The following is a 13282-nucleotide window of genomic DNA, read 5'->3' as shown; positions in this document are numbered from 1 at the left end:
GCTGACATGCAAACGACATGCTTTTTTTGCCCAATAGTGCATGTTGATTTTCATGAGGATCTGGGCATGCTATATTCTCATCACTACACCAATCACATGCCATTTTTGTCTTCAGGTTTGGATACAGACCCTCTCCTAGAGAGCGACTATCTGCCTGACTTATTAGTCTAGGAGAAGGAATTAGGCAGTGCATGTGTCTGTGAGGTTCACCAGCATCACTGGGGAGGTTGAGTGATCCCACCATATTAGACTCTCTGGTACAAATGTAACTGTAAATGGAGGGGGTGGCACACCCATACATCCCTGCACTCCTATTATGTGTGGCACCCTTAATAAACAGGATCCAGCATAAATACCTAAACCCCAAGTTCTGCTAATCTGCCCCCTTCAATTCTAGCCTAACAGCTGTTCTCTTAGGAGCCAGCTAAGTGAGCACTTAACAGTATTTTAAGAGTAGAAATCTTTTTCTTTTTCCTATTTTAGTAAATAGTGATGCCATTTTGAAGAAAGGAATGAGAAAACGGTGGCCAGTAGAGGTATAACAGTTACTCAATCCCCACTTCCCCTTGGAACAAAATTAGCTTGTAGTTCAGAAAATGCTGAGCTAAGGGAAAGGGCTCCCTTACACTGAAGATCAGAATATGGGTCTATTGTCTCCCAGGACAAACCTGGGTTTCATCCTGCCTGTGAGAGCTGACAACACCAAGGAATGGTCCCGGGGTTCCCATGCCCCCTCATGACACTGAGCCACGTGCTACAAACTTACCCGCAAGCCAAAGTAGAGAAGGAAGAACACGTTGAAAGCCATGTCGATCTGTAATGTGAAATCTTTGTAGAAATTCTGGCAGGATTCTATTGGGCTATTAGACAGGAAGAAGAAAAAGCAAGAGGTAAATGAAAAGCATCATCTGGTCTTCCACAACGCTGTGCAGAGTGGTGCTCAGGGTAGAGGGCAAAATGAATGTTCATAAAATAAAACATTTGGTCTTTCTACCCCCTGTGATAATCAAGCAAGCATTGCCAAGGGGTCTTTCCATTCAACCATTCAGTCTCTTGTTCTTTTATTTGCTTTTGTAATTATATATATATATATATATATATATATATATATATACACATACATATATACATACATATATATACATACATAGTACTTTTATCATCATTCAGCAGTTGAACTAAGAATCTAAAGAGGATCATGCAGACACCTTGAGTGAAGGACAAGCAGGAGAGACCACCAAATTCCTTATTTTTATATTAACCCTTAAAGAACTGACTTCTTTCTTTTAGAGGACACATACCAGTGCTGGAACAGTCCCTCACACTGTTGTGCATTGGAAGTGGAGCCCATTTTCAACTGAACACAGGGGCTATGACTTTTAATCAACCATCAGTTGATTAAAAAATAAAGGACTCAGGAGCATCTCCAGAAAGTTGTAGAGGAGAAATCCTGCTTGATGTTCTGGCTAGACTGAGTCTGGACTTACAGCATAGCATTCTGATCCTGGGAAAGAAGCATAGCCCAACCAGTCAAATTCAAGGGCATTAAATAGAAATGTTGAAGCTGTACTCTAAGGGTTAATTTTTTTTTTACATGCAAGTTAATTGCCCTTGTGTGTTAAGCAGCCAATGCGAACCCCCAACATACTCTACTTTGTTCAAGAGTAAGCAGTTCAAAGGGGTACTACTATACAAACTGGTACATGGCTTCCGTGTGCTTTCCCGCGTCAAACTGATCAGGGGATCAGTGTGTGAAAAGTCCCAAGGTTTGGACTGGGTGGGAAGCAGGAAACCCTCATAAGCATTTCAAAGCTGTGAATGAAAAGTCATAGTATACTGTTATCAGTAAGCAGATGGTAACACTCAGGCCAGGAACATAAAGAAGGTGAGAGAAGGGAAGAGGAGAGAGTAAAGGGAGAAGCAAAATTCTTTCCCCTATGGGAAGCAATGTGGACCTCGGGGCCAGGAGAAGGCTAGCTTGGGGATTGCAGGATGGTGGATTTCCACTATTGCCAATTTGGAAATCGCTGTACGCATACCAGTTAGTATAGTTGTACTTCTGGAAGGACAATGCTTGATTGTTCAACAGGCAGGAATCTGTGCAGTATAGGAATACAGGGCCCACCGAGAGGCTTGGCTGGTCAGTCTGTGGGACTCCCCCATCACTTTACATGCACTAGACTTAAGAATTCTTCATCTCTGTTATAAGTCAATCATGCCCATTGTCATCTCCCAAGTCACAAAAACATGGAAAAACCTCCAGACAGGCATTGAGAGTGATCTGCATTTTTATTTACAAACTAAGCGGACTGAACAAAAAACAAACACTGAAAAACAATTCTTTTATAAAGAAATGACAGTTGACAGGTTTTCGCTAAGCTGGGGAAGTGAGAAGAGAGCGTGGACTTGATGCAGTCCAATGCTGAAAGGAGACAGGAGCAAGAGATAAAACATCACAGCCTGGCACTGCTCTTTGCCTGCTCTCCTACATAGGTATTAAGTTAAATGAAAAAGGAAAATCCAGGCCTATAGTTCTTAAGTCCGTTTTATAATTCCTAAGCTATGACATCATTTTATTTTGTTTCAAGAACAAGACTCGCAAGGTCCACAGAGTTCTTAGCTATTCTAGTTGCAGTGAAAAAAAGTACATGAACTAGGCTGACAAGGAACCCACTAGAGTGCATGAGATAAAGAGGTGACGCATCTCTGTGCTGTGGAAGCTGCACAAGTCATGGCCACCACTGATAATGGCACACAACCAAACAGATGGTGTGTGTGCCTGCATGTGCAGGAGGTGATCTTTTGTTAAATATATTCTCTTGTACCAGCATAGTGACTTATCTGTATTTTATAAATTGTATTCATCAAGATTGATGTATGAACAAATGACTGATGTCTAAATGTTCATGGGAACAAAAAGATCAGTCCCAGGTTTATTGTGGAAAACCAACATCATCTTCCCAGTGACCAGACTGCCCCCATGATCACTACTGCCCCCATGATCACTATTGGTGGTATTGGGGGTACCATGAGTTCTCAGCCCCTATGAATTCTCTGTTCTCTATGGTGAATTTGGTATTAAACCTGAAACACTTCTAGGAGGGAAGATGATGAAATAAAAGAGATGTTAGCTCAATGCAAGTGAGGATAATTGGTTCAACATAAATGGAAGCAGATGTCCTAATGAGCATAAGGGATCTTAGCAGCAACATCTTCACACTGTTTCTTGCCTTCTTCATCATTTCTGCTGCTCCCTCCTAGACTACCTTATGCAAAGACAACAGTGAGAGGGTTGAAGGTGGAAGGCTTGGCACAATATAGCATAGCTCAAAAGCATCCCAATTTACAGAGAACAATGTTGAGACCACAGTAGACCTTTCTACTAGTCCTTCTTTCAAAAATTTAGAACAGACTTAATCATTGTTTCATCTCATTCCTTGAATCCTATACTTGCAGCTGAAATAATAAATGGAGTGGGGTATTCATGACACAAATTACGCTGATTATGCAGGCAGTTTCCCTCTGACTGAGCTCACTAACAGTGTGAGTACATGCCAGTATGAGGAGAGGGGGATGCAGAAAACTCTGGGACAAAAGACCCACCTGAGTGATACAGGTAGGACCAAAGTGATAAAGTCATAAGGGACACTGGTTTCCATTCCTTTTAGTTGCTTCCCGCGTGCCAGGAGAGCCACAGAGAAATACCCAGCCTAATTTTTTTCAAGTGGCCATGGAACTGTTGATTGGGATCCCCTCGGAGATAAATCTTCCCAGTGCATTTAGTCCATGAACTCACACAATCAAAGACCACAGAGTGGAGATTCTAAAGCCCCATCATTTCATTCCCCAAATAGCAACAACCCATGGAGAAATTCACTGATCTTATAAAAGAAGAAAATATGTGACTCAACAATGCAAGTGTTGGCCTTATCACCCAGGATGTATTTTCCTCCCAAAGAACTTTATCTTAATGATCAAATACTCATGGACAGATGGAGAATGAAATATAAACTCCTTTTCCTCCTTCTGTACAATAGGAGCATCCCTTGTCTATAGACACAGAAGTTTCAAGAGCTAGAGGAGAAAATTCTTTTTATAGATTACAAAGGAAATGAGTCTGGATTACCATTTAAACTCGGATTGTCATTCTGATGAGGCATTCCCACATCAGAATAGGATTTCTGTGGGTATAGCTTATCAATAGGAAAAAAAGGGGGTGGTATTTTAAGAAGTAAAATAATTCCAATTCTAGTTTTGATTCTGGTAGTAGAAAACTGACTTTCTCTAAATTGTTTGTGGTTACAAATGACTTCATAATGGTGAGTACAAGACACTTGGTGAACTGGTGGACTAGTCATTCAAAGGGGCCCAAAGTCCACGGATAGCATGATACTAAAACCTTAGGTGGCCTCCCTGGTGGCGCAGAGGGTTGGAGCTCTGCACTGCGAAACTAAATCAAGCCATGGTCACTTCAGTGCAGTTTGATCCCTGTTCCAGAGCTGACCCACATGGCGCAGCAGACCTCTCCTGTCTCGCCCACTGCTCCCCTCAGCAGTGTACCTTATCAGTCTCCCTGTTCTGCTCCCCACTCTGTCTCTGGTGAATCCTTTTGCCATCCCTGCACCTCTGGCCTGTACCCCATTTCTGTGTGCATAAGTAAAATTTTAAAAATCTTTAAAAACCTTAGGCAACTTAGACTTTTGGCCAACACCCTCTGATTGGAGTTCCTGCCACATAATCTTAATTAAAGGTTACTTCTCTGTGGGCTAAATGGTCAGTGAGGAATAGATACTGTCATTCAAACTTCTATTTCCTCTTGACTAGCAAGAAAGCATATCCTCAGTATTTGGATGTCTCTATAGAAACATCTCCCTCAAAGTGAAAAATATATCTTTGTCTGCATCTGTTTAACAATATAATATCCGGAGATTCTTGAGCAGAAAGATCCAAGATCCCTTCAACTGCCCTAAGGACTTGTCTTCCTAGTGCCTGAGACAAACAGTGACTACTCAGGTTTTCTTTTGAAAAGGAGGACAAAAATCCATTGGATATCTACATCTCCAACAGGGGAACAATTATTCTTTCTCCTCCACCTCTAATCTTTTCTGGATTACTTGGAAGTCTGTTTCCTACATTCCTGAGTCTGACTACCCAAACCAATGAAGTTATTTCTGCAGGAAATAGGATCCCAAAATTTTTCAAACACATTAAGGGTTTGTAAAAACATGGAGGCACCTCGGCTCCCAGAGTTTCTGTTCTACCATTTCCCAGACAGTGATGCTCACTGGGGTACGACATTTCAAGAACCAGTGCTCCAGAAGAACTTTCTTCCAACTCCATGCTAATGACAGGTGTTGCTGCTCAAGAATCTCCCCATTCAGACCTGAACAGAGAGGATTAAGTGTTTGAGCCCGCCTCCAGAAAGCCAGCTGCATACCACTTAACTAATTGCTGAGATCAAGGGGTTGAATAGATATTTTCAGTTTCAGATGTGAACAAGGCAGGAAAAATTAAAAGATACAGGGAAGTAATTGCAATGCCACTATGCAAGCTTCACCAATGACATTCCAATTAACAATCAGAGAATGCCCAAGGAGCACAATTTTAGTTAAAGAATAAAAGGAGAAATGAGGTAGTATGGATAGGGAGAGGTTATGGAGATTATTGCTTACAAGAGGTAAAAAAAAATGTGAAGCATTTTAGGAAAAACAACAAATATCCAAGGAGACTCTAATAAATAACCTGGTGAGAGGGAAGGGCCTAGCTCAGGAACAAAACATCATGTTGTAAAATCATTTCCAACATTTAAATTCTCCTCACTCTTGTGGCCAGTCCCTTTTATAAATTGGATGGAGCCTTCACAACTCCCACCAGGATTATGGACCACCAGGGTTCAGGACCACCGAGTTCAGGCCCACAGCACAGCAGACAGGAATCAATACAATAAGCTAAATGATTCCAGACTTTTCCCCTAATCTCTCCTCTGCCATGTTGCCAAATTGATTTAATGAAAAGATGTCATTCATCTACCACCACAGCTCCCTCCTGCCTCATCCATCACCTCTAAGTCTGGCACTGACCAACCTCTAACACCTCATTCTACATATCTTATTTTATTTTCTACCATGTCCCAGATTGGGCCTTCTGTTTCTAAGAGCTGATGTTTTTGTTGTTTAATGAAATGTGCCGCATGTTACTAATTCAAAATCTAGGATTTCTTGTGGCCTCTTCAAATACTCTTCTTTCTTTGTGCTCCATCTTCTGGCAGCCTATAAGGTCAACCTAAAGCTGTGACATTGCAACAAATTACTATTATCCTCACTGAACAAAGAGGAACATATTGTCTTATGATGTTGAATTATTCAGCTCAATGTAATAATAAACAGCAATGATATAGCATGTACACAAACTTCTGCTTTTGGTCCCTATAACTTGACAAAATATACTTTGTTATCATCCCCATTTTCAGACAGAGAAACAGAGGCTCAGAATCTGAGATTATGTAGCTAAGTGGTAGAGGTAGAACAGAGACCCACCACCTTACTTTATCTATAAATTGCAACATCCTTGGAGAATAAGCAGCATAGGATACAGATCTGCTACAGACCTTGGCCTGGAGTTTACACCAAAACAGTAGACTGATTTATAAAGTGAAAATTCCCATATTCCCAATCCCCACAAACGATAATCAACATCATCATCATCATCATCATCATCACCATCAGCAGCATCATCATGTTTGTCAAATAATCTGGAAAAGCTCATGTGAAGGTGAAGCTGAACTCTCCAACTTATTCTGAAATGACTGTCACAGGGGACCTTGCTAAGCCCCACAAGTTCCACCTTGGGACTCAGAGTGATAGTGGCATGATGCCATGTGCTCAGAATGTCCTCTGCTTACAGAAAACTAACCCATACTTACAGAGCTGCATAACAATGGAGAGCCCTCAGCATGCCCCAATTTTCTCTGTCTCACTCTGGGAGAACAAGAATGAGCATAGAAATAGATAGTGGTATTTAGATACCATGGACACTTCTTAACTATGAACTAGGCAATAACATTATAACCTATTCCATTCAATCAAAATCAGGAAAAACAATGTCATCATGTAGATGTGGGTACTGGGAAACCTATCAGTAACCAAGAGGTAGTTAAATATAAATTATCTGAAGTTTTCCTAGTAATGTCTTGATATACTATATAAGCAAAGTGCTTCAGCTTCCCAGCCTACAAATTAGGAATAAAAGCACTAGAATATTTTGAAACCAAGAACTTTTAAAAGGGAAAGCAGTTCTTTGCAGAGTACTCTAAATTAGAAACCAATGTTATTATTCATATAATTTTAGTTCTGTACAAAGTATCTTCCAGACCAACAACAATAATGGATTTAGTGTGAATGACATGATGATAACTTAACATTTGGAAAGCAACAATCTTTTTATAGAATATGTTCTTCTAAACTGGACAGCACCCCAGCACTGATGGATACAAGCTAAAAGCTTTCTACCTTTCAGTTTTTTTAAGTGCCCCCACTTAAAGTACCTTCTCAGAGGAAGTACTAAAGACCTTATCTTTCCAACATTAGCATTTTTTGGTATTTCTAGTGGGCAAGGCATATATGCAAGAAGTATAAACGTTTTTATTAGTTTAACAAACAAAAAGCAAGCCTCTTCTGCTGACCATTATTATGACTTTTTCCCAGAGATCTAAGAATAAGTATCTTCTAAGATGTTATCACTGAGTGTAGGCTTGTGTCCCATCATTAATCTATATTAATGATAAACTTCAAAATGGACCCTGTATTTTATCTTAAAACACTTTTCTTAAACCTTACAATGGCTCTGATGTGAATTTTGGAGAGAAATCTTCAGCTATGGGTTGTATCAATAGGTCTATTAATCTTGCTGACAGCTGCAAGCCTCTAATTTTGCCTCTGTTCCATTGATGAGATGTGACCCAAGAGCCACAAACATGCTTTATTAGGGTCATGTTGAAATGAATTGTAACAAACCGAGAATCCGTTTAAAGCCCTCACCATTCTCCATGTTCCTATTGCTCCTATTCTTGAGCTTCAAGTGACATGGAAAATCCTAGGGAAATGATAGTTTTAGACTTTGGAGCAGTTGTATAGCTCAGGGTGTCTACTTGATTAATTAGTCCTAATAGTTAAGCATTCCTCTCATAGCCTAAGAAAATGACAAGAGATTCCTGATGGAGATAGCAAAATATGTCAGTTCCTTACACACTGAGCTTCTCAATGAAACACATGGATAATTTGTTTTCTTGAAATTCAGACAGTGAATGCTCTCACTTTTCTTGTGGAACTCTAAATTTCTAAATTTTCTTGCAAGTAGATTTCAGTATCCTATCTGAGTTCACGTTCTTCTTCTCATCTTCACTCCTTACCTTTTCATCCACTGATTTGGCTAGTGAAGTTCTCCTCAAGGATGATTAGCAATTAGGATGCTTGAGAGTTTGATGAAAGAGTTAAAAATCTCAACTCTACACTCACTCCCTATCTAATGGTGGGCAAACAGCTTGACCTCTCAAAGCCTTGGTTTTCTTACCTGTAAAATGGAGCTAAGGATACAAATGTCTATGGCTTTTATGAGGATAAAAATCAGATAATGAGCACAAAGCCCGATAAAGACTAAGTATTGAACAAATGAGGGTGGTTTTAAAAACTAAGGTAATAACAACAGTAATAATAAGAACTGTTTGTAGAAAAATGTCCCAAAAGGCAATCATCTCAATGAGCAAAAACTGATAGAATTGATTATTTCACACTTAATTTTTCCATTTGTATCTGCTTTACTGCCTTCTTGTCAGGCGTTGCAATGTAATTCAAATGCCCAATAGGATGTGCAGTGAGCTAACATCTGGTATGATTGTATATATTAGGGCATTAACTTTGGATAATATTATAGAAGAGACATCAGGAAAATTATATTTCCATGAAGTCAGCCACACAGTCTCATAAATACTAAATAATTAACCACGATTTCCTGACAGAGAAAACCATGAGTCACTTTAATGAGTAGCCACAGGAGGTTGTGCATTCTCCTTTTCCAGAGTCTGTAGCAGAGAAGGTTTTATTTGCCTGGTTGGTTTAGCATGGATCTGGGGAAAAGCAGGGGGATGAAACATTCATATGTCTTCTAAATATTTCTTCCAATTCCACATCCATGAGATTATGTATTTCTTCACTGTTGGACTCTTAGAATGGTGTCCAGGACATCTTACCCCTAATGCTTGCTTTCCCCAGCTTGTCCACAGACTACAATAATTTCAATCACAGTTGTTACTGGAGCAGAGTTACTGTTCATATTTGCCAGCAACTTTTATGTAATAAATCAGAGCTAAGCTACTACATAAAACAGAGAGTTGTCAAATGAAGGTGGCTTTAGTTTTCACTAAACTGTCTGGGGAGTCATGACTGACTGATTCTGTCTCATCTCCCTACCTCCCATCTTAGTAAACGTGTTTGTTTGTCTTGTAGAGGGGCACAAGAGAGTAGATGAGTTAAGTAGGACTTAATGTACGTGCACTCATGTACAAACACTACAAGACAGACCCAGAGTTCTCCCAAGGCCAGAGCAATGAGCCAGGGATAGGCACAATCCCACAGCCCTCCAGCATAAAGGTAGGCTCTTCACCCAAGGCCAGCTCATTCTGGAGCCCAGGACAGCACAAGTGAGGTGATTACAAATGAAGAAGAGGAAGAGAAGTAGCTCAGCATCTGAATGGAGAGCTTACAAAAATGTATACCCAAGGAGGTAAAAATAGAGGCATCATCCTACCAATATCTTCTCTCTCTAGTGCTCTTTTTTCTGGATAGTAAGTGTTAAGATGCTCACAGATGTTCATCTCTAACCCGTAATAACTAGTAGTCAACTCCTAGACACTGGGGGGCAATTGGCCTGGGTTCTCTGTCCCTTAAGGAGAGAAGAACTATAGGGAAGCAGGCTGGGGCACAATTTCAAGGCAATTTGGTCTCAAGGCTTTCCAAGTAAAAATGGCCGTGGCTGTAAGATAAGGTATGAGCCCTATATGTCTGTCTAGGCTCTTTGGGGCACTCTAGGGTTGCTCGCTGGTCTCCTGAGCTTATGCCACACTGGACAGCCTGCCCTTAGCAATGCCACCATGCCATATTTCCTCCTGCAAGAACTTAAGTGTGGAGGAGCTAAAATTACCCCATAGTCACAGGTCCCAGACTGGCAGCCTCGCCACGTGGGGGTAGTGAGGAGGCTAGACACAGATCCCATTCCTATTTTCTTTTGTGAACTCCAATATCTGCCAATAAACTACAAGAATACTACAGTTTCAGTCCTGCTCCATTTCAACCACATCTGGACCCAAGCAGAATGGCACATAAACTCTTCCACTTCAGTGGCCTCACAGAAAAGCTACACTGATGGTGCCAATGTTGAAGACCTATCTAGTATGGGGAAATAACTATGTAAGAAATTGCTGTTTTCATTTATCTGTCACTTCACTTTGAAGAATAGAAAACACTGTCACATAACACCTATACTCACCCCCAGGACACTGGTATGCGCTACAAGTTACACCACGAATTCAAATGTGATGCTAAAGGAGAATTATGATAGCTTTTTCTGACACCCTGAGGTTGTATTTTCTTGAGGGTTTTGGAAGAAGACACAGAGAAAGACCTGGTATATGCCCTTCTGGCATCTGGCATAGGAAACAATTATACCTTTATTACACAAAGAAATAAATTATCTGTGCCTTAGTTCTGACTTTGGCTGACAGCTGAGGCATGGAGTTTTCTAAGTATTCCTATTTAGGAGTTTTGTTGAGAGCCCAGCAGCCTTATGGCCAAAAAGGAGAGTCTGAGATTTGCTGATTAGAAGTCATGAGTCTTCCTGAGTACAAAGCAGGAGTCACCCCTTAGGAATGTCACCAAGTGACCTGGGCAGTGGACACCAACACCACATGAAAAATCAGATGCGACAAGTTGCCTTTAGAAGCAAACTGTCATCTTTAACAGGAACAGTGGTAATCACTTTTTAAAGTCCATGATTATACAATAATGTCTTCAAGCATGTACTCTTTTAAATGCCTTCTGCAACTACTTCATGAAAATCACTTCTTATCTCTTGGAACATTTCTTTTTCTTTGAGTTTTTTTTTTTTCCCTGCTTGCTTCTGGGGAGCACTGGAAATCACTTATCAAAGTCATCCTGCTCATGCTTCAGAAATAATAACTCTTTCCACCACACCAATGGTGTCCACTTGACTTTTGGATTCAAATTTAGAAAGAAGTATCATGAATTACAAGTTCAGGGGGCGACGTTTCCTTGTCTTAGCTTCTTCCTGAAGCCTCCATTTTAATTCTATTGTCACAGCATTGATTTTTCTCTAGAGCTGTTTCGCCATCATCATAAAAACATCGCTGTGAAAGATGCAGATGCCTGAGGAAGCTGATTTCTTATGATTTTCTCATTTGTCTTCATGAATAGATCCACTTATCCCCACTCTATGCTGGGTTTCAGAAAATTTTATGTTATCCAGAAGCACTTTTTGAGAAAGAGGAATGAGTCTCCTTACAGAAGAGCCTCACAAAGGAGTATCTGTTGTGGCCTTTCCCAACCGCCAGGAAAGGGAGCCCATCTGCAGGCACTGGTTATGATCGCCTGCTCTGTCCACATCTGCACCAATGCTCCCCACATGCTCTTTTCAAAATGGAAATGTTTCCTTTTAAAGGACCTTTATTCTGGTTACCAAAAGAACAACTCTAAACAAAATCTATTTCCAGAATGCAAATAGAATATATTTAATAGATGGGGGGTAAGAGGTAGAAATGTGGGAAGAACTTCAACCTACTACAACCCACAGGTCTGACAAATCATGATTCATGTGGGGAAAATAAGAACAAGATATTACACTTCCATTTTGTTTCATTGTGACTGTGTAATGCATAGTTTTAATGCACGCTAACATCCAAGAATTCTCTAGGAAGTATTATTCTACCCTAAGATCATATCAGAGCTTATAATACCCACCTGTCATCTTTCCAAATTTATAGTCAAGGTTGATCTAAAATAAAAATTATCTATTTGTATGGAATAATAAAAAAATCAAGTAAGAAAACAGATCGTACCAACTCTGTTTATAAAAATCAATTCTGAGAATAAGAAAGGGAAAAAACACATTTTTTAAACAAAAACAGCTTTGAAAAAAGTCTTTAGATAGCCCTCAGGCAAAATACAATTCAATAAGAGAAAGTGATCGCAGTTACTAATCAACATTGCTGGATGCATGCCATTGACCTTCAACAAACAAGGCATTTCTGTACAGTACTACCATTTTACATCTTTTTAAGTTAGGTTAGGGGCATTTCTGTTTACATAACAAAAAGAATTTTGGTTGTTATTTGTCTTGTATTTCCCAAGGCATTAAGCTGAAGAACAAGTTTTCTAGTATATTCACTAAAATATTTATTAGATGATGTGACACAAAATCAAACTAGGGAAAGTCATTCAGAAACACATGAAAAGGCACTGCCAGAGTGGCCACTTTGGGTACATCCATGCAGAGTTGGGAGTTTATGATGATCATAAAGTAGGTTGTTTCTTGGAAAACTGACCCTTGCTTATAAATTCCTTGTTAGCATACACCCACACATGGGAGATTTATTTCTCTCTTTGCCAATGGTCAAGCTTCCATGGGATAGAATGGCCATTGTGGTATCATAGCAAATCAGGAGTCCTCAAGAATCTTGAATCCCAGTGCTTCAGTGTATTGGAATGCTCACCGCTTTAATTCCATGCATGCACCCGGTGCTCACTACATTCAGGGCGGAACCCTGGGGGAAAGCACACGACATGCATGGGCAGTGCAGGATAAAGACCTGGTAAACCTGGAAGTGGCAACGGAAAGGGTGAAGTTGCATCATGCAATGATAACCACAGCTTGGCCTTAGCTGCCATGCAGAAAAGACCTACATCAAAGAGTCTGCAGTGCGGCTCCTGGGTAAGAGTCGATATGAGAGAGGTGAGTTACTTCAGCAGTGAAAGACACGGGCAGAAAATGTTCAAACCACTATAAACAGAACACTGTACAGAGCACTGGTGTTACACGTGAGAAGAGGCAGCTTGGGGCGCAAGGAGGGACGAGACAGAGGGCAGGTGAGGACAGAATCCGTCGTTACTCTAATGAGACGGTTTCCCTGACCATCTTTCCATATGCATGTGTTTTTATAGTGTATGTTGGTTCAACAAATGACCTCATTCAAGTCTTTGACACCAACCACAATTTT

At 40.3% G+C, this 13282-nt stretch overlaps 1 protein-coding gene across 11 annotated transcripts in view; it reads right to left on the bottom strand.

The window, feature by feature from the left end:
• The window catches only part of KCNMA1 (potassium channel, calcium activated large conductance subfamily M alpha, member 1), a 658697-nt gene that overhangs the window by 264547 nt on the left and 380868 nt on the right, over positions 1-13282 (bottom strand). For all 11 annotated transcript variants that reach the window (XR_001145364.1, XM_004680710.2, XM_004680711.2 and 8 more), the window contains exon 4: positions 767-860. Coding sequence is in view for 10 of the 11 variants with exons in the window: in XM_004680710.2 (XP_004680767.1) it covers positions 767-860 (94 nt within the window). In the remaining variant the exon portion in view is untranslated. The remainder of the gene's footprint in view (positions 1-766; positions 861-13282) is intronic.

Source organism: Condylura cristata, unplaced genomic scaffold (genome assembly GCF_000260355.1).
Source record: "Condylura cristata isolate star-nosed mole 26May11 unplaced genomic scaffold, ConCri1.0 scaffold00011, whole genome shotgun sequence".
Taxonomy (NCBI): domain Eukaryota; kingdom Metazoa; phylum Chordata; class Mammalia; order Eulipotyphla; family Talpidae; genus Condylura; species Condylura cristata.
This window is presented reverse-complemented; position numbering and strand designations above follow the sequence as displayed.